This window comes from Entelurus aequoreus, linkage group LG08 (genome assembly GCF_033978785.1).
Source record: "Entelurus aequoreus isolate RoL-2023_Sb linkage group LG08, RoL_Eaeq_v1.1, whole genome shotgun sequence".
NCBI classification, from domain to species: Eukaryota; Metazoa; Chordata; class Actinopteri; order Syngnathiformes; family Syngnathidae; genus Entelurus; species Entelurus aequoreus.
Window position 1 is genome coordinate 23,632,996 of NC_084738.1, and position 22,969 is coordinate 23,655,964.

Below are 22,969 nucleotides of genomic sequence, written 5' to 3' on the forward strand. Positions count from 1 at the left end.
ATGATCATTTGAACGAGCACAATAACGTTATTATTTAATATTATGTAAAAAAAAATAAAGCGAAAAAAACAAATCACCCTGAATTAAGACGACAGATAGGTTGATTGGCAACACTAAATTGGCCCTAATGTGTGAAAGTGAGTGTGAGTGTTGTCTGTCTGTCTATCTGTGTTGGCCCTGTGATGAGGTGGCGACATGTCCAGGGTGTGCCCCGCCTTCCGCCCGAATGCTGCTGAGATAGGCTCCAGCACGCCCCGCCAGCACGCCCCGCGACCCGAAAGGGACAAGCGGTATAAAATGGATGGATGGATATTCGTGTATGAAGTGTGTTTTTATTTATTCATTTATTTTTTATTGAACAACAAACATACATCTACAATTCACACAAAAGTCAAGGCACTTCCAACATCAAGAAAAGAAAACAAAAGCAAACACAGACAGAGAAACAATACCAAGAAATATGATTTAAAAAGAAGGAAAAAAAAAAAGACAAAAAGGGCTACCTAAATCACTTTAAATGTTTTTAACAAATATATCAATTTAAGGGCTTTTGTACTCTTAATCATTCTCCAAGATTGGATTGATAATTTTAACCCATTAAGCCAATTAGAAAATGTAGGCCTTACTTCCATAAATCGACATTTATGTAGAAAAATGTTTACCTGGAGCATAATAATGTTGACAAACATTTCTACGTTGAAGTGCGGTTTTGTCTTGTGACTGCAAGGTGATCAAAACCAGAGTAAACAGATTGATAGGCCATTTAGCCAATGAAATCGTCAAAACATTTCCTTCTGACAAGACTGAGCGTCCAATTGACCAATCAGCGGTTTGCCATGACGTAAGCGACTGACAGCCAATTCGACGAATCAGAGACAGACTTCAAACAACTTTTCCCCTGTAAAAACAAAAAAGGCGGGTCTTTTAGGTGCTCTCCGCCAATTGGAGCGCACATTCGAGTGACACTTCCTCCCATCAGCTGTTATTGTTTTGCTGTATGAACAGTGGACGTTAATGTCATAATAGCAGTAACGGTGTTGTTTGGCGAACGTGAACCCGCTTGGTGGACGGTTGTTATCGTCGATTCCGTCATTTAGGCACCGTTCGCTCGCTCCCGCCTTTGCGTATCACCCGAGTTCGTCAGTCCGGACATTCCTCTCCCTGAGCACTGTGAGCGTGGCGTTTGGAGTCGGGGCAGCGGGAGGAGGGGAAGCGGGGCCCGGCGGGGATCGACCCGAGCCCAAGGCCTCTGAGGTCGGCCAGCGAGAGGACAGGAAACTGGCGGCTCAGATGGATTCCCAGGGCGAAGTGGACGGCGCCCCTGAGATGCTGCGAGGCTTCATTTGTGCCTCGTTCAACCAGGACACCACGTAAGCAACCTGAGGGCCTTCCTTGCCTTGCATGAACCCAATCTGTATAATTACTTTGAGGTGTCCATTTTATTTGGGCTTACAGTTCAAGTAGCTAAACAGTCTTGATGCGGACTCCTTAAATTCTATGTTTTCACACTAGACCATGTAGATTGCTTTGAACACCTACTGGTTCTACTAGAATTGAGGTTCCAAGTGCTCCTCTTTAAATAAACACATTGCTTTCTGGCAGTGGTTGTAAAACCAAACAGACCAGCTTTAGCCGTTTTGGCTTGTCCTCATTAAGGCCATGCTGGAACCTATCCCAGCTGACTTCAGGAGAAGCGGGGTATACCATGGACTGGTTGACAAACAATAATTCACACTTAAGATTCCAATGATCCCGACATGCATGTTTTTGGGATGTTCCTTACACAAATGGTACAAAATGAACCACCTCTTACCTGGAAACATGCATCTGGTCCACTCAGCCGAGTCTAAACATTTGTGTGTGTTTAGTTCCCTGTCAGTGGGCACCAAGACTGGCTACCGTCTCTTCTCCGTCACCGCTGTGGACAAACTGGACTGCATCCACGAAGGAGGTGAGAACAGCATCCCCCATCTATCTAAAATGACGTAACCCGCCTGGTTCAGTACCTGCTTCCAGTGCGCCCAGGACACGAATCTGGGTCCAGCTCTGGCATAAGAGACCATAGGCACTGTGTGTCCAGCACTTATGAAGGCGACTGATAATGCAAAACCAACTTGCTTTACCTATTGGTACCTGTTTTTGTATATTTGGGCTCTGCAGAAGTCCCAACATTTGACATCAAACCATGGAGGCATGGCGGAGATATTTATAAAACAATCTTGCCTTCCTTCATACTTCCTCCGTATGTGCCGTTTGGAATTTGCCCCAATTGTGACGTTTTCCCAAGTGTGACGTCATATCTCCATACATAGACTAAATTTACCCAAAAAGCTTTGCGCGAGTCCGCCATTGTAATCAGACTGGCTCGAACATAAACATGCATCGTCCGCTGTTACCATTTCTGATACAAACGAGTGCATAGTTCGATCTTAAATCTGACCCTCTACTCGCTATAGAAGTGCTAAAAACTACAATATGGCTGACTGGGAGAAGACTCAGTCGAAGTGGAGGCACGTAAATAAGACCGCTGTCACACCAAATTTTTTCCCCCTACAAACCCCCCCCCCCCCCCCCCATTTACTTCCGTGATCATGTTTCCTCTTACGTCATTGACAGCGATCGATAGCACTTCGGCTTTGACTGCCCGTCGCATTGCAAAATTTTGACCCAAGAACCACCATTATATGTTATGTTAGAACAATTTCCCTTATGGATCAAAAAGGTTTGTCTAAGTCTAATGTAGACCACAAGGAAGTGTTTCAAATGTAGAACCAAACATAATATGACCCTTTAAGGTTGTCAGGGAGTGAGGTCCTTACCACCCTAAACCTCAATCTCGTCCAGGTCACGACACCACTGTAACCCGCATGGTTCAGTTCCTGCTTCCGGTGCGCCCGAGACTCAAACCTGGGTCCTTCGGCATAAGAGACCATAGGCACTGAGTGTCCAGCACTTATGAAGGGGACGGATTATGGAAAACCAACTTGCCTTACTTATGGGTACCTGTTTTTGTATGTTTGGGCTCTGCAGAAGTCCCAACATTTGACATCAAACCATGGAGGCATGGCGGAGATATTTATAAAACAATCTCTCCGAATGTGCCATTTGGAATTTGCCCCAATTGTGACGTTTTCCCAGGTGTGACGTCATATCTCCATAAATAGAAGAAATTTACCCAAAAAGCTTTGCGCGAGTCTGCCATTGTAATCCAACTTTGTAGTCAATAAGCTCCTTCTTTTTCTCTGGGGCAGACTGGCTCGTACATACACATGCATCATCTGCTGTTACCATTTCTGATACAAATTAGTGCATAGTTCGAACCTAAATCTGACCATCTACTCTCTATAGAAGTGCTAAAAACTACAATATGGCTGACTGGGAGAAGACTCAGTCGAAGTGGAGGCACGTTAATAAGACCGCCCACAAAACGGTGCATCCTGAAGACACGGTCAGAAACGGCTTGAAGATGGTCTGTAAAACATAATCCATTGCAAAATTTTGACCCAAGAACCACCATTATATGTTATGTTAGAACAATTTCCCTTGTGGATCAATAAAGTTTGTCTAAGTCTAAGTCTAATGTAGACCACAAGGAAGTGTTTTAAATGTAGAACCAAACATAATATGACCCTTTAAGGTTGTCGGGGAGTGAGGTCCTTACCACCCTAAACCTCAATCTTGTCCGGGTCACGACACCACTGTAACCCGCATGGTTCAGTCCCTGCTTCCGGTGCGCCCGGGACTCAAACCTGGGTCCTTTGGCATAAGAGACCATAGGCACTGAGTGTCCAGCACTTATGAAGGGGATGGATTATGGAAAACCAACTTGCCTTACTTATTGGTACCTGTTTTTGTATGTTTGGGCTTTGCAGAAGTCCCAACATTTGACATCAAACCATGGAGGCATGGCGGAGATATTTATAAAACAATCTCTCCAAATGTGCCGTTTGGAATTTGCCCCAATTGTGTCGTTTTCCCAAGTGTGATGTCATATATCCATACATAGAAGATATTTACACAAAAAGCTTTGTGCGAGTCCGCCATTGTAATCGGACTTTGTATTCAATAAGCTCCTTCTTTTTCTCTGGGGCAGACTGGCTCGTACATACACATGCATCATCTGCTGTTACCATTTCTGATACAAATTAGTGCATAGTTCGAACCTAAATCTGACCGTCTACTCTCTATAGAAGTGCTAAAAACTACAATATGGCTGACTGGGAGAAGACTCAGTCGAAGTGGAGGCACGTAAATAAGACCACCCACAAATCGGTGCATCCTGAAGACACGGTCAGAAAACGGCTTGAAGATGCTCTGTAAAACATAATCCATTGCAAAATGTTGACCCAAGAACCACCATTACATGTTATGTAGACCACAAGGAAGTGTTTTAAATGTAGAACCAAACATATTATGACCCCTTTAAGGTTGTCAGGGAGTGAGGTCCTTACCACCCTAAACTTCAATCTCGTCCGGGTCACGACACCACTGTAACCCCGCATGGTTCGGTCCCTGCTTCCGGTGCCTGGGTCCTCCCGAGACGAGCGTGCTAGGCACCGAGCTAAAACACTGTCAACACTGGCTGGCCTCCTATTCACACGCGAACAATTTATAGCCTACTGAGACAGTTTTTCTCTCGTTTCCTACCCAGTGGAGTGTCCCGACGTGTGCATCGTGGAGCGGCTGTTCTCCAGCAGCCTGGTGGTGGTGGTGAGCCAATCCATGCCGCGGCGAATGAACGTCTATCACTTTAAGAAAGGTACTGAGATTTGCAACTACAGCTATACCAACAACATCCTCTCCGTCAGACTCAATCGACAGGTAAGAACTAAATATATTTGTGTGTATTTAGGGATGTTGATCATTCGCTGTGGTGCAAGCTTTTTGGCAACAACAATTCTGAGAACGGGAATTTCTTGACCTCAATGTTTTCTTTTTGTGCGTGTTTACTTCCTTTTACCTCAGCGGCTGGTGGTGTGTTTGGAGGAGTCCATTTACATCCACAACATCAAAGACATGAAGCTACTCAAGACCTTGCTCAACACCCCCACCAACCCTTCAGGTACTGTACACGCAAAGCCCTGCCTTAAAGGATCCATAACGTCTAGACAGCGGTGTGCCGTCAGGGCCAGCAAGGCCTTCTCTGCTGGCCTAACATAACCAGAAATCATGATCATAATTAAAAAGAAAATAATTGTATATGTGTGAATGTGAATGTGAGTGTGAATGTTGCCTGTCTATCTGTGTTGGCCCTGCGATGAGGTTGCGACTTGTCTAGGGTGTACCCCACCTTCCGCCCGAATGCAGCTGAGATAGGCTCCAGCACCCCCCGCAACCCCCAAAAGGGACAAGCAGTAGAAAATGGATGGATGGAATTTACTTTCCTTAAATATCTAAAGGTATTAATATTCTCTTCATGTCATATTATGCTCGTTCCAGTGCTGTTGTTTTTAGTTTTAGCTTGTATCCAATCAGAATTCAGCTAGCTTATGTTGCCATGCTGTACGAAATCTGCCCGGGGCCTTCAGAATCAACAATGTGGGCCTCCGTGTACTGTAAGTGAACAGACCGTTGTGATAGCCATTCAGATCACGAGTTGTTGTCAGTAAGGCCTTTTAGATGGCCTCACATTGAACGTGATGTTTATGCGTCCTGTGATTGGATACTCATCAGGACCGTTAGCGGATGAACTTGAGAATACATAGAGTTGAGAGGCAGTTGCGATAGCCAATCAGATCACAAGTTGTTCACAAGTTGTTGACAGTAGCCTATCAAAGTAGCCTGATGTTAACGAGACTGTGAATGGATACTCACTTGTCATTCCAAAGTGAGAATCCATTCACAAGTTTTCAATTTAGCAGGAAGCAGGAAGTGTAGCAATACTGGGATAGTAGAGAAGTAGAACAAAACGTTGATTAGGTGGCAGATATATATTTGCAAGGCAATTTTCAAGAAAGACATTTAAAGAGAAACTACATCTTGTAAGACGATGTCGGCCAACCTCGGAAGCTAGCTCAGCTGTTCTGGCGATGAAATGGACAAATGCCCGCCATTTCCACTCGAATAACCCGACAACGAGGGCTACCACTGGCTTATACGGCGTCGAATAGGTGCTGCAAATTGTGAGTTCAAAAATTTATTTTTTCACTTTTAATATGTTTTTTGCAATTTTAATTTTGACAGTACCACATAAGCTATGTTTTAATTGCTGATGCGTTTTAATTGATTTTTAAATGTGTCAGACAATAACCTGTTTTGTACACTGTTGAGGTGATTCAATGCGCAGTAGGGCGTAAATATGTTCCTGTATAGTATTTCTCCAGCAATGGTCATGTGGTGACATCAATTATGGTGTTTTGAGAGGTAATCATTGAAGTTGGACATCACTGAAGGCCTAGGTGGGAAACGCCCGGCCTGCCACTGCGTCCAGATGACAAATTTTATTAACAAATTCTGTATTTTTTGCTCCTGAAAAAGATTCTGGCTGTCATTACTAACTCTAAATGGAACGCCTCCTTTCCATTGCCAGACTCAATATGTCGCCCCCTCTTGGTGTGACATCCTCTACAGAACTGGAGCCACTAAAATCTCATAAGAAGTCTTAAATACGATTTTTAAAGGTCTTCAAAATCTATTAACGTAACGTTTATTTAAAACATGCATTAACTTCAGTCTTGCTTTTAAATATTTCAATGTTTGAGGATGCTATAACGTAACTTCAAATTACAACCAAAGTAGGCTACCTGTGCTGCCCCGATCAGAATTTATCGCACACCATTAGCTAGTGTGTTGTGTGCGTGCAGCCGCAGCTGTGTGTTGTTACAGCTTAGCACAGCAGCGGAGAAAATTAGGCAAAAGCCCACAGCAAAGCCAAATTATTTGCATAAGATGACTACGTGCAAGTTCAATGATCTGTGGCTCCAGAACGATAAATTTAATGCATGCTTGAAGCCGGGGGATGGAAACGTATTAAGTGTTTAGGACCTAGATGTGGAGCCATCGAGATGTGAAGTGTTTGTAAACATTGCGATGAAAATGAATAGAATGAGTCCAGGATAAGTCTGTGTCAAAAGCTGCTGAAACGCCACAAACACTTGCAGAACTATACAAGAATCAACTTAACCCGCCAAAAGAGTGTTATGTTGGTATAGTGATGCCAATTGCCAAAGAAGATCAATATTAGATGTTTATTAGTGAAATAATACTATTACATACAGTAAGCACACACACATGTATCTGTGGTAGTAGTGTACTCACAGCAGTAAAACTATAAAAAATCCCACAATTCTCATATTTTTATTATTTATTCTAATATTTTCAGGTCAGCTTCTCATGCCTAATCTTTTTTCCAAGTTTATACAGCACATGACATTAAAAGCTACAAATGTTGTCTGTTTAATGTTTAGTGGTGGGATGAGGAACGCAAGGAAGATTTGCATATGTAATTTTATGATGATTAAATAAAAACTCGTCCTTGTTTATTCGCAATATGTTTTCAAAAAAGTCACAAAAACAGGTACACATGTATACATACAAAATGAGCTGAGCAAAATTTGAATGTCATCCACATTATTCACATCCAAATTCTGTTTGAGGCTTGCAAGCCATAATCGCCTTTTGATTTTTTTAGACAATCGCTCTGTCTGCACTGTCTGTTTTTTCACAACTTTGTGCAGATACACTAGTAGTACTGTAGATCTTTTTATCTGTTTGCTTAATTCTTATAACCACAACAACACTGCAAAAATGAACCATTTAGCTTTAACAGCGATGCTAACGGTCCCTTTCATAGACAATATATTGTTGTGCTTTCCTCTACCATTGCATGAAAACACTTGATATGAAGCACACTGCTATGGCAACTCTGAAAAATCGCTGTTTTGATGTTCGATAATATTTATCTCAATGAGTTTACAATAGAGACTTATGGCGTATTTAGTTAGTTTAAAGGTGCCATATGTGTCATCCAACTGACAGGGCAAAATATATTTTCGACAAATAAAACCTATGTGGATATGGGTAGTGTCGGTGCCTATTTCGTTCTCAATTTGCAGATATGCTGAGGAAATGGGTTCCAACATTAGCACGGCTAATTGCGGTTTCTGGTACTGTATGTGCATCAAACACATACGGGGTGGCATTTGCTTGGCACAATATAATGCATTACATGTAATGATTTTCTACTTTGTGTATTGACATGGTAGTAGGCTATATGATTTATGCGTATCGTGGGTTGGCTCATAGAATCGCACCGTGCACTGAAAGATGGTGAATGATTGATTGATTGATTGAGTTTAGTTTATTTCGAACATGAACACACTTACAGTATAAATATCACACATAATTGCATATCATTTCTCTTTACATCATGTCCGAAAATGCCAACAATCTGTTCTGACTCCCGACTAAAATATTGCTGTGTAACTTTACAAATACATTTGGCTAATCGACATAAAATGTGGCATAATTACTTAATAAACCATCTTGCAAGAAGCATAAACAAGAGAAACCTACAGCGTGGAACTCGTCGATTGCCATTTGAAGTTCCTTGGAGTAGGATTCTGATTCGCCTGCGTATCTGGCAACCTCAGTCAGGGAGGGTGGGGGGAACTACAGAATTTTGACCGTGATTACAGTACAATTTCTGGCCACATTACCACACATGGCACCTTTTAATTATTATATATTCCAATGTGAAAGCGCAGTGAATAAAATCATATACTTAAAATTAATTCTGGCCCTCTGATTCTCCTTTGTCTTTGTACTTTTTTGTCCGAATAGATGTGAAATGGTGTTAAATTATTATTAATATCCATCCATCCATTTTCTACCGCTTGTCCCTTTTGGAGTCGTGGGGGGTGCTGGAGCCTATCTCAGCTGCATTCGGGCGGAAGGCGGGGTACACCCTGGACAAGTCGCCACCTCATCGCAGGGCCAACACAGATAGACAGACAACACACTAGGGCCAATTTAATATGGACTTTAAAAAGTCCTAAATGTCACTTGTTGAAACCTGCACAGACTGTGCATCTTTCCTCATGCTATTTTAGCATTTCCTCAGGCAGCTTGAGGAAAACGTCAGTAGAAAAAGGAGGCACAATAGAATACTAGCGGCTTACCTTCTTTTTGTCTCGTTTTTGAGAGCCAGGTCTGCTCTTGTCCGTCTTTTATTGAGTATGAGTCTTTTTTCCATCCGAACTCTGATCAAAACCCTTCCTCTTTAAAGTCAGAATCATTAAAATGATGGCTGCAAATTACACTCTCGCTTGGCCCGTGCCATTTTGCATGAGTCTATTTGACTGTAGAGGTCCATACTTTCCTCACAATCCCATCATTTGGAAATGGATGCAGGCTGACCCCTTCTTTATTTGTCCATCCATCCATTTTCTACCGCTTGTCTCTTTTGGAGTCGCGGGGGGCGCTGGAGCCTATCCCAGCTGCAATGTGGCGGAAGGCGGAATACACCCTGGACAAGTTGCCACCTCATCGCAGGCCAACAGCATTGCTACAAAATGCATCTGGGAGACATCTTTGATAATTCCTTTAAATTCTGTGAGAAAATATTATGATTTAGGATGAAGATGCGACCAACACACAACTAAGCAATATTGTTTTGCCTTCAGTCTTCTGTAGGTGACGACCTGCCCACATTTTGAAGCTCAAAGTGGGCGTTCCAAAATGTGCTCAAACTCATTAGAAAACAAGCCTAAAACCACTACTGTGTCTATTTTTGGGGCAAATTTATCTGTAGACATAATTTTTAGGTCAAAAACTATGAAATAAGTGTCAATGTTGTCAGCATTAGAGAGGCTTTATAATCATTTTGATGCATTATAATATATTATGTAATTCATTGACTTTCACAGGTCTCTGTGCCCTGTCTGTCAACCATGGTAACTCCTATTTGGCATACCCTGGCAGTGCCACCATTGGAGAGATTACTGTGTATGACGCAAACAACCTGGTGAGGGTCTTAGCTGGACATTTTCAGCTTCAGTATTGGTGGTTTAGTGCTGATGTGGTTGTTTTTTTAGAGCACTGTGACGCTGATCCAGGCCCATGCCAGTCCCCTGGCAGCCCTCACATTCAACGGCTCCGGCACCAAACTGGCCAGCGCTTCAGAGAAGGTGAGTCCTTCTTCCTAATAGCAGCTTCTTTGCACAACATCCTGTCCTACCAATGTGTTTTTTTTTCTACAGGGCACTGTTATCAGGGTGTTCAGCATTCCTGAAGGACTGAGGATGTTTGAATTCCGGCGAGGGATGAAGAGGTTAGCAATCATATGGGTTAAACTGTGACTGCACAAGCGAATGAAATACAGTGGCGCCTTAGTTTTTGTACACACACTGTTTGTACGCCCAGGTTTTCGAGGAACATTTTCGCAAAAATGTTGCCCTGCGCGTAACAAACCAGTCTCCCACCATTCCGAGAAATCGAATGACCCACCCTAAGCTTTTTGTGGTCCTAAACAAAATGTTGTTTGTGGCCTCATTTAGATCTTTAATATAACTAATGTATTATTATTATTATCATGTTTATTATTATTATCAAACCAAAGAAGGTCCCCCACGTCATAGTAAACCTAACACCACCGCCCCACATACATGCACTAAAAAACAAATTAACGACTTCATTCTGTTTGAAAATAGCTTTTTAAAACACATTTGAAAACATCAATAAGGCTTTTGCATGCAGCTTGTAATGTCTCGAAGATTTTGTAATCAAGTTTTTGACTTTTTAAAGATGGGATCTAGATGATGTGATTATAAACCAGTTGCCTTTTGGAAGTATACACTTCCATCGATTGATCATTGTATCTGGTGTTTGACGCATGTGCCAGTCTTCCCAAACTGATAACCCAGAAGCACAGTAGCTTATGCAATTCATGATAAGAAAGCCCAGAATGTTTACATCAGGAGTCCAAACTACAGCCCACTGTTGGAAAACATTACTAATTGAACACGAGTCCTGGTCTGCTGGGTGTATTAACCTAAATTTAATCCATTGTGTTTTGAATTGGAGTGATCTTGCTGCCCTCTTGTGGTCAAAGATAGAATTGATGGTCATGATCATGGGTGTCATTTGAAAGTGACATCAGCACTGCATCAATATATATGACCCAACCCAAACAACTTTTCTCACTCATGGTGTAAATTAACTATAATCAACAAATAAAGTCAACATAACACAGCGTACGCTCATTGAACTTTGTGGACATTATAAAACAAGTTCAAGCACTTTATATATAATTCACAATTACATATACAAATTCACTACAGTGCATGACAGGTGATATGCAAAACACTCTCTCCACACATTTACCCATGTTTGGCGCATTTTAGCTTGTTTTATCTTTCTGATTGATTACAAAACTTTAAGGAGGTCGTCAGGGAAGTAAACAAGGCCGGAGTCGAACATTCACATACTCTTAATGTTTAATGTTTTATCGTTTATACTTCATATTGTATTGTCGTCAGGGTCTGATGTGGGGGAATTGTTAAAGTTGAAGTAGTTGAAGTTACGTGTTGTTGTTCAGTCTGTTATAGCTTACTTTAATCAATGCAAACTGAAGTGTTGTTTTAGTACAAAAGATTGTTGTTACGTCACAATCAGCACTCTGCTGTGTGGCGAAAAAAGCGTCGTAATGTGTGTATTTGTGTATGCGTGTCTGTGTGTGTGTGTGCGCGAGCGTGCATATAACAGTGTATTGGCGATTACCCTAAAAAATATGGCTTTACTGCATGATGTACTGTATTCTTACATGTTTGGCAAACATCCCTCCAAAATTTGATATGAAATCAATATGCAGACTTAAAGCACTGTGATGAGATTATGTGTAAAAACAGCTGTCTAAATGTGATCACAGATCACTCTGAGACAGCACACAGTTGTAATAAATAATAATTTTTAAAAAAACACCTGCATTTAGTGTATTGATTTTGATACCAAATTTATTTAGATGTCTATTTACATTACACACATTTAATATCTATATAAGTACACTAACTTCAGAACTGTATAAATATGTATATTGTATATACAATGTGTGTATGTGAAAATATATTTATATTTATTTATACATACTACTTATATATTATAAATATATAATCAAGGTTACTGTGGTTTATCCGGCATAAAGTGCTCAATACCGGAGCAGAGGGTTTTTTTCCCTTGAAGAGCAGGGAAACCTGCGAAACAGGCTTTTAGGGATGAAATAGCCTCTGTGTTCTTTCCTGACCTAACGTATATTATATATATGTATGTGTGTGTGTGTGTGTGTGTGTGTGTGTGTGTGTGTGTGTGTGTGTGTATATATATATATATATATATATATATATATATATATATATATATACATTTATATATACTGTGTATATATATATATACATATATATACACATTTATATATACATACATACATGTATATACACATTCATATATACTGTGTGTATATATATATATACACATTTATATATATATACTGTATGTATATATGTATGTATATATATATACTGTATATATATATGTATGTATATATATGTATGTATATATATGTATGTATATATATACTTATATATATATATATATATATATGTATATGTGTGTATATGTGTATATGTGTGTATATATATATGTATATATATATATATATATATATATATATATATGTATATATATGTGTGTATATATATATATATATATATATATATATATATATACATATATATATATGTATATATATGTGTGTATATATATATATATACATATACATATATATATATATACATATATATATATATATGTTGGAGCCAGTTGGAGCCTATCTATATTATTTATTTATTAAGTGTTTGACAATGACATCAAATAATGTCAAGAATGATGTTAATGAATTATTGGATGTTTTAGATTTCATTGTGATTGACTTATTGTTTTCAGCTGCTTACGCTCCTACTGGTGAGCCACTTCCTCCTCCTATAATTAAGAAGACAGGACACCTGGGGGCCCTTTGTCTGTCTATCACAGGGGTCGGCAACCCAAAATGTTGAAAGAGCCATATTGGACCAAAAATACAAAAACAAATCTGTCTGGAGCCGCAAAAAATTAAAAGCCATATTACATGTGCCATGAGATATAAATTGAATTAAGAGGACTTAAAGGAAACTAAATGAGCTCAAATATAGCTACAAACGAGGCATAATGATGCAATATGTACATATCGCTAGCCTAAATAGCATGTTAGCATCGATTAGCTTGCAGTCATGCAGTGACCAAATATGTCTGATTAGCACTCCACACAAGTCAATAACATCAACAAAACTCACCTTTGTGTGAGTTGCACAACGTTAAAAGTGTGGTGGACAAAATGAGACAGAAAAAGAAGTGGCATAAAACACGTCCTAGAAAGTCGGAGAAAGTTATACATGTAAACAAACTATACGGTGAGTTCAAGGACCGCCGAAATTAGTAGGACAAAACGGCGCTCGCCAAATACTCGAATCAGTGAAGCATGTTTAATATAAGCAGTGTGATTTATAACAATTAGGGAGGTTTGTGTCATGTTTGTAATCCTACAGAAACCATACTAAACAAAAAAATAGATTTTTTTCCCCTCATCTTTTTCCATTCTTCATACATTTTTGAAAAATCTCCAGAGAGCCACTAGGGCGGCGCTAAAGAGCCGCATGCGGCTCTAGAGCCGGGGGTTGCCGACCCCCGGTCTATCATGTTGAAGGAGTGAGGAGTGGAACAGTTTGTTTACCGCTAAACTAGTTATTTTTGAAGCCACGCTAAACAAGTTACTTTGAAGCCAGGCTAAATAAGTTATTTTGATTGTGTTGAAAGTCAACCACGGAGAATATTTTTTGTTTGTGAAAATAAATTATGATCATTTTGAATCTAGAAATATCTCCGCGAGTGCTTAAGGAATTTAGTGAGTCAAACACCTCCTCCTCAAGACTACTCTGCATTACTTTATTTTTATTTTTTCGAAACTTTTTTGGAACGCAAGAGTAGCCGTTACAAGTAAACAAACTTCACTGAAGACCCGAAGAAGGACCAAAGCAAGATCGCGCTGCACCGATGACAGCCAACAGCCGGCGGGCCGTGAGTAAAAGCAGCTGATGACGCAATGAACGAATGAACGCGCCGCTGCGCTGTATGGAATCATTCGAACAGATTGTGGATGTGAAATGCAATAAAACAGGATGTTAGAAGGACATTTAAGAATGAAATAAGTGGACATTAAATTGAGCTGTGTGATTACCTGGAATGATGTCTGGCACACCTGAGACGGCAGCTGAACACGAGGACATGCTGAGAACGCGCATTGCTTCGCGCAGAGGCAGACTGGGCGCGTGCACGAGGAGGTAAATGAAATAAAGACTTTAATGACTGATGTTAGAAATGCTGATAAAGTCAATGATGCATTTGAAGTATTTAAAGGAGCTGTGGAGGAATTTAAAAATGCTCACAACTTTGAGCAAGAATTCTTATCAGAAGAGGAAAGGGAAAATGATTATTATGACTGGTATGAATTATTTTATGAAAGGTGTTGAAACATGGAAAAGAGAAATTGCACAATCAAAAGTTGGACCACTGGACAGCATATCAAATGTATCTCACGAATCAAAGTCTGCCACTGGATCAAAAGCCTCCAGATGTTCCTCAGTATCCTCAGAATTAAAAATTGCCAAAGCGGAACAAGCTGCCACAATGGCTCGAGCTGCTGCACTGAAGGAAAAACACACCTTGCAACTGGAGGAAACAAAGCTTAAAGCAAAGATGGAGCAAATGCAACTGGAGGAAACAAAGCTTAAAGCAAAGATGGAGCAAATGGAGTTGGAAGCAGACCTCGCAGCATCAACTGCTAAAATACAAATCCTTCAAAGTGATTTAATTCATGAAAGCCATTATGTGGCTCAGGAACCTCCGGGTGATGGCATGACTGAGTATTATGATTATCACCATGATACAGAAACTATGGAGAACAATGTGGACTTTATAGAGTTTGGTGCAATACCCAAAACCCCACTTCACCAAACCATCTTAAGTCTCCACAGACCTCTACTTAAAAGGAACACCAACACATCAGAAGATCTAAATAAACCTCAAGACAAAAACGCAACTGAAAAACACAAGACCCAGATTGTAAATCAGACTCAACCAATAAATCACTCTGCACAAGATAATGTGGTTATCAATGCTGGTCATGATAACTTGGATATGGTTATTCAAAGACAAAGTGACATTGCAAAACTCATTGTCTCACAGCAAAAACTGTCTCTAATACCAGCAAGAGAGATTTCGGTGTTTGATGGTAACCCACTGGCATATCAGTCTTTTATCCATGCATTTGAACACTTGATTGAAGACAAGACTGATAATGATCAAGACCGGCTCCACTACCTTGAGCAGTTTACCTCTGGTTTGCCAAGAGACTTGGTTCGCAGCTGTTTGCACATGGAAGCCAGTAGGGGCTATAATGAAGCAAGGCGCCTCTTAAAAGAACATTTTGGAAATGAGATGAAGATTTCGGGAGCTTACTTGGAAAAAGCCTTGAATTGGATTGCGATTAAAGCTGAGGATGGGAAAATGCTGCATGCATATGCACTGTATTTGAGAGGATGCTGTAATGTAATGCAAGATTATAAAACACATTTTACCAGCTGTGGCCCAAACATGTTTTATTAGGTAGGACTGCAAAACAAGCCATCAAAGGACCAAAGACAGTTGCAAGTGCAGCACTTTGATAAAGAAGGTGAGAAACATTATTGAATTCAATAAATTACTCATTGCAAAGTGGCATCCGTGTGGCTCTCCCCTCATCTTCCTTCAACCAACAAAAGTCCTCAATAGAAGTTAAAGTGATGTTAAATGTTTATTTTTGATTATATGAATTTCACATTGTTTTCTTCAATCATTCTCTAGAATTTTATTTTTTTTGTGGTCTGAAACAGATTTATTGGATTTGTATTATTTTTTGCGGGAATTATGTTTTCTTACAAGACATCACTGTACATTACAAGAGCTTGTGCACTGTTTTTGTTATTTTAGCTACTTCATTTAGCTATATGTGAAGTGCAACATGTAAATAAAAAACACTTGTTTTTGGGATGTGATAGATACCATAATTGGACCTCATTACTTGTGTCTGGTGTCAAATGTAGTACACCAAATAAAATGGACATGAGAGCGATTCACAGTGTGGGCGATATAAAGGTCAGCGTGACTATAACATTTAGTGGTCAGTTGAGAAGACGACTTGAGGGCAGATACCTAGCAGTCATTGGTGGATGGAAGGGGCGGGACATCCTCTTGCGTTACATCAATATTAACATTCTGAAGCCAACTCACATTAAGGAGCAGGATGAATAGATTGGATATTGACTGTTATTTTTTCAGTGCCGATTAAGAATGAATAACACGTCATTTGTCTCTGGTGTGCGTGTGTGTGTGTGTGTGTCAGATATGTCAGCATTAGTTCGCTGTCCTTCAGCGCTGATGCCCAGTTCCTGTGTGCCTCCAGCAACACTGAGACGGTTCATATCTTCAAACTAGAGCAGCACAGCCCGAGGTAATCGAAAAACACACAGAAAAAAAGAAAATTGTGTCATGTTCATTGTTGCAACATATTTTCCACTTAACCTTTCTTCAAATTGGGTCTATTTTCAAACTACAATGTATCGGATAAACGGGACTCATGGTAGCTCGCAAAAGTGAGGAAAGAACCAATGTATTACTTTTCTCAAAGGATGATACCATCGAAATAAAGTGTGGATATACTTTACTTTGGAGTAGTCAATGTACAGCTTGTGTAGCAGACAGTATAGACAATTTCAAGAGCGCCTGCCTGACTGACAGGGGGCCCCAAAAAAACCAAAAGCTCAACGTGTTTTTTTCCATATGGTCAGAATTCCTAGCAGTGCCCCCTGCCTGCAGATAGCGCCATCAAACCAAAAATGAATTCTTTATCATTTAAAGCGGAGAAAATAAATATGTGAATGTGTATGGGCGAGAATCTATTGAGCACATACTGAAGAAATCACCATAACCGCACAGCTTGTTACTGGCAGTGCAACTCGGTTTTGGAAATGAGGTGTTCATGCAAAAAATCCTGTTTCTTTAAATAACCGCATCTCATGCAGTGCCAGACTATGACGTCATACTTGACTGTAGGCAACTATTTAGTCAGTAATAGCCACGTATTGAGTAATTTTTGATGGATAGGAAATCTGGACTGATATATAAGCTGCACGCTGACTACTAGCTCGGTTGGTAGAGTGGCCGTGCCAGCAACTTGAGGGTTCCAGGTTCGATCCCCGCTTCTGCCATCCTAGTCACTGCCGTTGTGTCCTTGGGCAAGACACTTTACCCACCTGCTCCCACTGCCACCCACACTGGTTTAAAAATGTAACTTAGATATTGGGTTTCACAATGTAAAGCACTTTGAGTCACTAGAGAAAAGCGCTATATAAATATACTTCACTTCACTACTCTAAAGTATATTCCCATTTCTTTAACGTTGTTCCTTAAGCAGATAGTGTACTGTAATAAACATGGTTGCTCACTTTTGTTGATACTGCATTGAAAAACACCTCACCTGTGCACCTTTCCATTAAACGGCACACATGCGTGTCTTCTAGTCAAGAGGAGGAGTCTCCCACATGGTCTGCATATGTCGGCAAAATGTTCACTGCTGCCAGCACCTACTTGCCGGCTCAGGTGTCCGACATGATGCATCAGGACAGAGCCTTCGCCACCGTGCGGCTTAACATGTTCGGCCTGAAGAACATCTGTGCCCTGGCCACGTAAGGCAGGAGGGCTAGGGGGGAGGCAAAGCCTCGCATTTGTGCATTCACGCCAATTTTTGTTTTGTTGCTGGTCAGGATTCAGAAGCTGCCTCGCCTGCTGGTGGCGTCATCCGACGGGTATCTTTACATCTATAATGTGGATCCACAGGATGGAGGTGAATGCGTGCTGGTCCAAAAACACAGGTGTGTTTAAAATTGCTTGAAAATGTAATTGCTGCGCTTCGGTCTGTTAAAAAAATACTGTAGCAATAATTTGTTTTTTTTCTTTCCTTAAACGATTGTTAAGTATAATCGTGAAAAAAACATACATGATTTTAACAAATGTTTATGGACGTGTGTGCAGCATCGCCCTCCTGTGGGTAGGACCCCCGTTTTGCATGAAGAAGAGCATGTAAAATGTCAATTAATGAATAACAGGGCACGTCTAATGAAGTTTTACAACAAACGTATTCCTTGCCGCTTCCTGCACTGTCACCGATAAGAATTAGTGATGTATGGATCGATTCTAAAATAGCGATATCGCCGATACCAGATCTTTCTGCTCTAATATCCACTCTCAAATCAAAACATCGATACTTTTAATACTTAAGTTATTTGAGATAATGTGTATCATTAACAGGAGCACGATGTAACGGAATTGTGACTTACGTTTTATTCTAATAGTAGTTATTTTTAATGTATTTTAATGCTTTTATTATGTTATTTATTTTGTTATGGTTTGAAAAACATTTTTGTTTATGATTTTGTCCTGTGTTTTTTCTGTTGTATTAACTTGGCTATATTGTTATTTACACCACTACCTCAATACACCTCAGAGTTTGAAATAAATAATAATAATAATAATAAATATATAAGTAAAATAATAAATACATGATGATAATAATATAATATAATGACTAATATATAATAAATAATAATAATAATAAATAACTATTATTTATGCTATGTTATTTGAAATACACAACTTTTAAAATTTTAGCCAGACACATTACATTTGCACAAAGTAGCGGTATCGGATCGGAATTGCCGATACCAGCCTGAATTTTACTCTGTCTCGAATCGTAAAGAAAATCAGTGGTATCGCACTTCACTAAATAAGAATATAATGGCAGATTTCCCGAAATAACGTTCAAATTAGGCATGTGCAGAAAATGGGTGTCTCTAAAGATGTACCACGTGATGGTGGATCTTAATTATTTTAGAAAAATACCTGTAACCGTTTTCTTGGCTCCCGCAGGTTGTTTGATGACAGCGAGGAGCAGGTGGGAGAGACGGAGGAGGAGACGTCAGGGGAGGTTTCCAATCAACCGGTCAGCCAATCATACGCTGCCACTGTGGCGCTCCCCTCAAGCCCGCCCACCTCAACCACACTCGTGGGTGAGTTTTCCTGGAATTGAAACCTTGCAAGATTTTTAATGTGGCAGCAAAAATGGATAAAGGGGTAAGTATTCTCTTCAACTACTCATAGGATACTCCGAGGATGGTGGAGCCCAGAAGGGGGAGGTCATCCCCGAGCATGAGTTTGCAGAAGGCCCCGTGTGTCTGGATGATGAAAATGAATTCCCCCCAGTCAGCAACTAAATTAACTGTCAAAGCCCCACCCATCTCCTTGTATCCCAGAGTGAATGAACTAAAGTCCCTTCTCCCCGCTGCCCACACATACCCCTGCAGGTCGAGGGTCATATCCTACCGGAATGTTACACTCTGGTCTTTCTGGATTCTGTGTAGCTCAATAAATACACGACCTGAGAGTGCAAAGTTCACTCTTTAGGAACATCTCATGATGAAAAATCCCCTACACTGACAGAACAATAGTGAAGGTGATGTTACTTCATTGATTCACAAGAGCGAACCAGCATTTGTAGGTTTGCGAGGGTCACTTTTCAGCCTGGTACATCGCCATGGTAACTTGTTTTGTTGACCTAACCGGGTACATTTGAGATAACCAATCAAACATGACACGAGCAGTGCGTATTGACTAGAACAACATTCCCAAAAGAACCTATTGACCTTTTATGTCACTGTTTGTGCTAATGTACTGAGTATTAGGGCCACACAGAACAATACATGCAAGAGTCATTTACTTACAACCATAAGGTAGAATAAATATTTTAGCAGAAAGTATGGTTTAGTAGTTAATTAAGTTCCAATACTGAGGACAATGGTCATAATTTTAGAAAGAAAAAAGTCGTAATATCTGGAGAATAGTCTTATTTTCACACAAAAAAGGTTTAAGAATGCAAAAATAAAGTCATAACTTTAAGTAGAAAAAGTAGTCATTTTACAAGTAAAAATGTAATAATTTCAAAAGAAAAGTTTGAAAACAAAGCCATAATTTTACTAGAAAAAAGTATTAAATTGATAGAAATAAAGTCATAATATGATTTTAATAATTTTGTGAGAATATATATATATACATATATATATAAATATATGAAAATATTTCAAGAATAAAATCGGATTTTTTAAGTGGAAAAAGTAGTCATTTTACAAGAAAAATAAGAATAATTAAAAACTAAGAACAGAGACATAATTGTATTAGAAAAACAAGTATTTGATTGGACTAAAGTTGTAATATTAAGAGAATGCAATGATTTTCTGACAGCAATTACATATTGTGAGGACAGAGTTGTAATTTCATCAGGAAAAAGTAATACTTTTCTGAGAATAAAGTTCTAACATTGTGAGAGGAAAGTAATATTTTGACCAGATTTTTTTTTCTGTTATGAAAATCTTGCAAGAATAAAGACCAAATTTTAAGTGGAAAAAGTAGTCATTTAACAACAAAAAAAAAATTTTTAGAAAAATGTGAAAACAGCATGAATTTACTAGAAAAAAAGTATTAATTTCATTATAGTCGTAATATTAAGACATTAATAGGATTTTCTGACAGCGATGACGAACGCATTGTGAAGAAAAAGTTAGAATTGTATTAATAAAATTAACTTGTGAAAATAGTCATATTGTGAGGAAAGTGATATTTTGACCAGAATTTAGTTTATATTATGAAATATTGCACGAATAAAGTCGTAATTTTACGCAAAAAAGTGACAATATTGCTAGACTAAAGTTGGCCTTTACAAAGTCACGAGAATGAGGTTGTACACCTCATCTTGCATCAAATTCTAGTATAGTGAGTTACATGTTCCCATAAATATTCTAATTACCATTGTTTTTATTTTCGTGTGGCCTTAATACTCATGTAATTATGAGTAGACTTGCAGTATTTTCAAAGTAATTTCAAAATAAGAAGTGGTACTAAAAGGTGAAACAGCTCCTACTTGAAATGTAAACGTCATAGTTGTAGCTTCTTGAAGTCTATGACGTCATACAGTAGACATACTTTTCTAAAGCGCATATCTTGACCAATGCTAGTTAATTAGCAGGCCTATTCTGTACCTTACAGCACAAACGTTGGGGAAATTAGCTTTTTGTGTAATCCTGATGAAAACAAACCAAAGGGAGCGGGTGAAAAACCTCCTCAGTGGTGGTTATTCTTCTCAAACTAAGATGTCTTGTTTTTTTATATATCTGCGCAGAAGGCTCCTTGCAAAGAGTGCAGTTTAAATGTACCGTGCGGGCATTTTTAAAAAATTCTATTTAAATTAACAGATCTGTGTATGTTTTAGTCGCCATCACCTCAAAATATGAGTATTCCACACAGGAGAGCATTTAAATCCAACACGTTTGAAGTATGAGGATGCAGCCGTGCTACTAATTGTATTAACTTAGATATCACGATGTGAGACAAGTGAAGAAGCCAGTGGATAAATGGGAATCTGATGAAGCGATAAGTCCTTGAATTTCAGACTATTCACGACACGATGCTGAATATGTTAAGTCATGTTTATTTTTACTATGTGGGTAAAAGTATTAAACGCAAACTGACCGTGCATAGCTATATTTTGAAGGTTTTTTTTTTTTTTTTTACTATGTGTAAAATGTGTATATAACATATGTAACACCATAATTATGCCAAAAGGTGGCACTCTTAGGACACCTTACACTACATTGAATTGTACCATACTGACAATAAAGAATAGGGAAAAAAAAGTTGATTCAGAATTCATTCCCACGTTGCCCTGAATATTTTTTATAACTATTATGTATGATACTCTTGTTGTGTGAGGCACGAATGAGATTGCTCAAATTGCTAAACAAATATTTTCCTCTTTGTCTTATTGATAAACCGTTGCTCTCTGACCTTCTGTTTGCGTGTACGTTGGACATTGTACCTGACAAACAGCACATGTCAAACCGCACTTATTTTGTTTCCCTTCCCACCGTCAGTCAGCCCTGTGTCGGGCAACGGCAGACAGGTCGTGCCAAGTCACAGCAAGGCACCGCCGCGTCATCGCTTGAGTAGTCTGCTGCAGACACCGATTGGTCGGTGGCGACGTCCCACAGTAACTCCTCCCTCCAGACGGCGACCCTTTCGGTTACCTCCTGGTGTTCACACGTGTCGACTTTTAAGGGTGTTGCCTCTCCCTCGTCATGCTCCAGATCAAATATTAACGGTGGGTTGTGGAGCTCCTGTATTCCCATGTCGCCGCCACATGCTTCAGCTGCACCTGCAGTGTACACAGGTGTATTGCTTTATAGTTCATCCGACAATAACATTTAAGATGAAAATAAGGCAGCGATGCACATGTCACAGAACTCTTTTTATACAGCAGTGTTTTTCAACCTTTTTTGAGCCAAGGCACATTTTTTGCGTTGAAAAAATTCGGAGGCACACCACCAGCAGAAATCATTAAAAAGCGAAACTCAGTTGACAGTAAAAAGTCATTGTCGCAAGTGTTGGATATGACTTTAAACCAGGGGTCCCCAAACTACGGCCCGCGGGCCGGATCCGGCCCCCCAGCATCCAAAATCCGGCCCACGGGAAGTCCCAAGTTAAAAAAAAAGTGTTTTAATTCTTTTTTGTTTTTTAAATTTTATCTTTCCTTTCTAATCCATTTTATACCGCTTGTTACTCTCGGTGTCTCCTAGCCGCTCAGGCAAATCATGTCTAAAAATTAATTTTCCCATCGATAACGTGACAATGTTAAATGTTGATGAACATTGATGTGAAATGACAAAACGGATTAACTCGCTGGAATATAAAGACAATGTATATATATATATATATATATATATATATATATATATATATATAT

At 39.5% G+C, this 22,969-nt stretch overlaps 2 protein-coding genes across 7 annotated transcripts in view; one reads left to right on the forward strand and one right to left on the reverse strand.

Moving 5' to 3' along the window:
• Window positions 1–967: 967 nt before the first annotated feature.
• Window positions 968–21,880, forward strand: wipi1 (WD repeat domain, phosphoinositide interacting 1). Its single transcript, XM_062056037.1, has 12 exons — window positions 968–1,370; window positions 1,869–1,951; window positions 4,652–4,821; window positions 4,966–5,062; window positions 9,867–9,964; window positions 10,035–10,127; window positions 10,200–10,270; window positions 16,466–16,573; window positions 17,643–17,807; window positions 17,886–17,993; window positions 19,048–19,187; window positions 19,279–21,880. The coding sequence occupies exons 1-12, from the start codon at window positions 1,291–1,293 to the stop codon at window positions 19,389–19,391; spliced, it is 1,326 nt and encodes a 441-aa protein (XP_061912021.1). The 5' UTR covers window positions 968–1,290; the 3' UTR covers window positions 19,392–21,880.
• Window positions 20,274–22,969, reverse strand: part of arsg (arylsulfatase G) — a 41,176-nt gene continuing 38,480 nt past the window's right edge. For 5 of the 6 annotated variants that reach the window (XM_062056029.1, XM_062056030.1, XM_062056034.1 and 2 more), the window contains one exon: window positions 20,274–22,381. In XM_062056029.1, the coding sequence (XP_061912013.1) occupies window positions 22,101–22,381 (281 nt within the window). In that variant the 3' untranslated portion in view covers window positions 20,274–22,100. The remainder of the gene's footprint in view (window positions 22,382–22,969) is intronic. The other variant, XM_062056035.1, reaches the window with a different exon arrangement.

Bases quoted from the DNA above. Each gene is read 5' to 3' on its own strand.
- wipi1 (XM_062056037.1), top strand. From the start codon at position 1,291: ATGGATTCCCAGGGCGAAGTGGACGGCGCCCCTGAGATGCTGCGAGGC. The intron at 5,063-9,866 runs GTACTGTACACG...TGACTTTCACAG, and splicing joins CACCCCCACCAACCCTTCAG to GTCTCTGTGCCCTGTCTGTC. The intron at 17,994-19,047 runs GTGTGTTTAAAA...TGGCTCCCGCAG, and splicing joins GTGCTGGTCCAAAAACACAG to GTTGTTTGATGACAGCGAGG.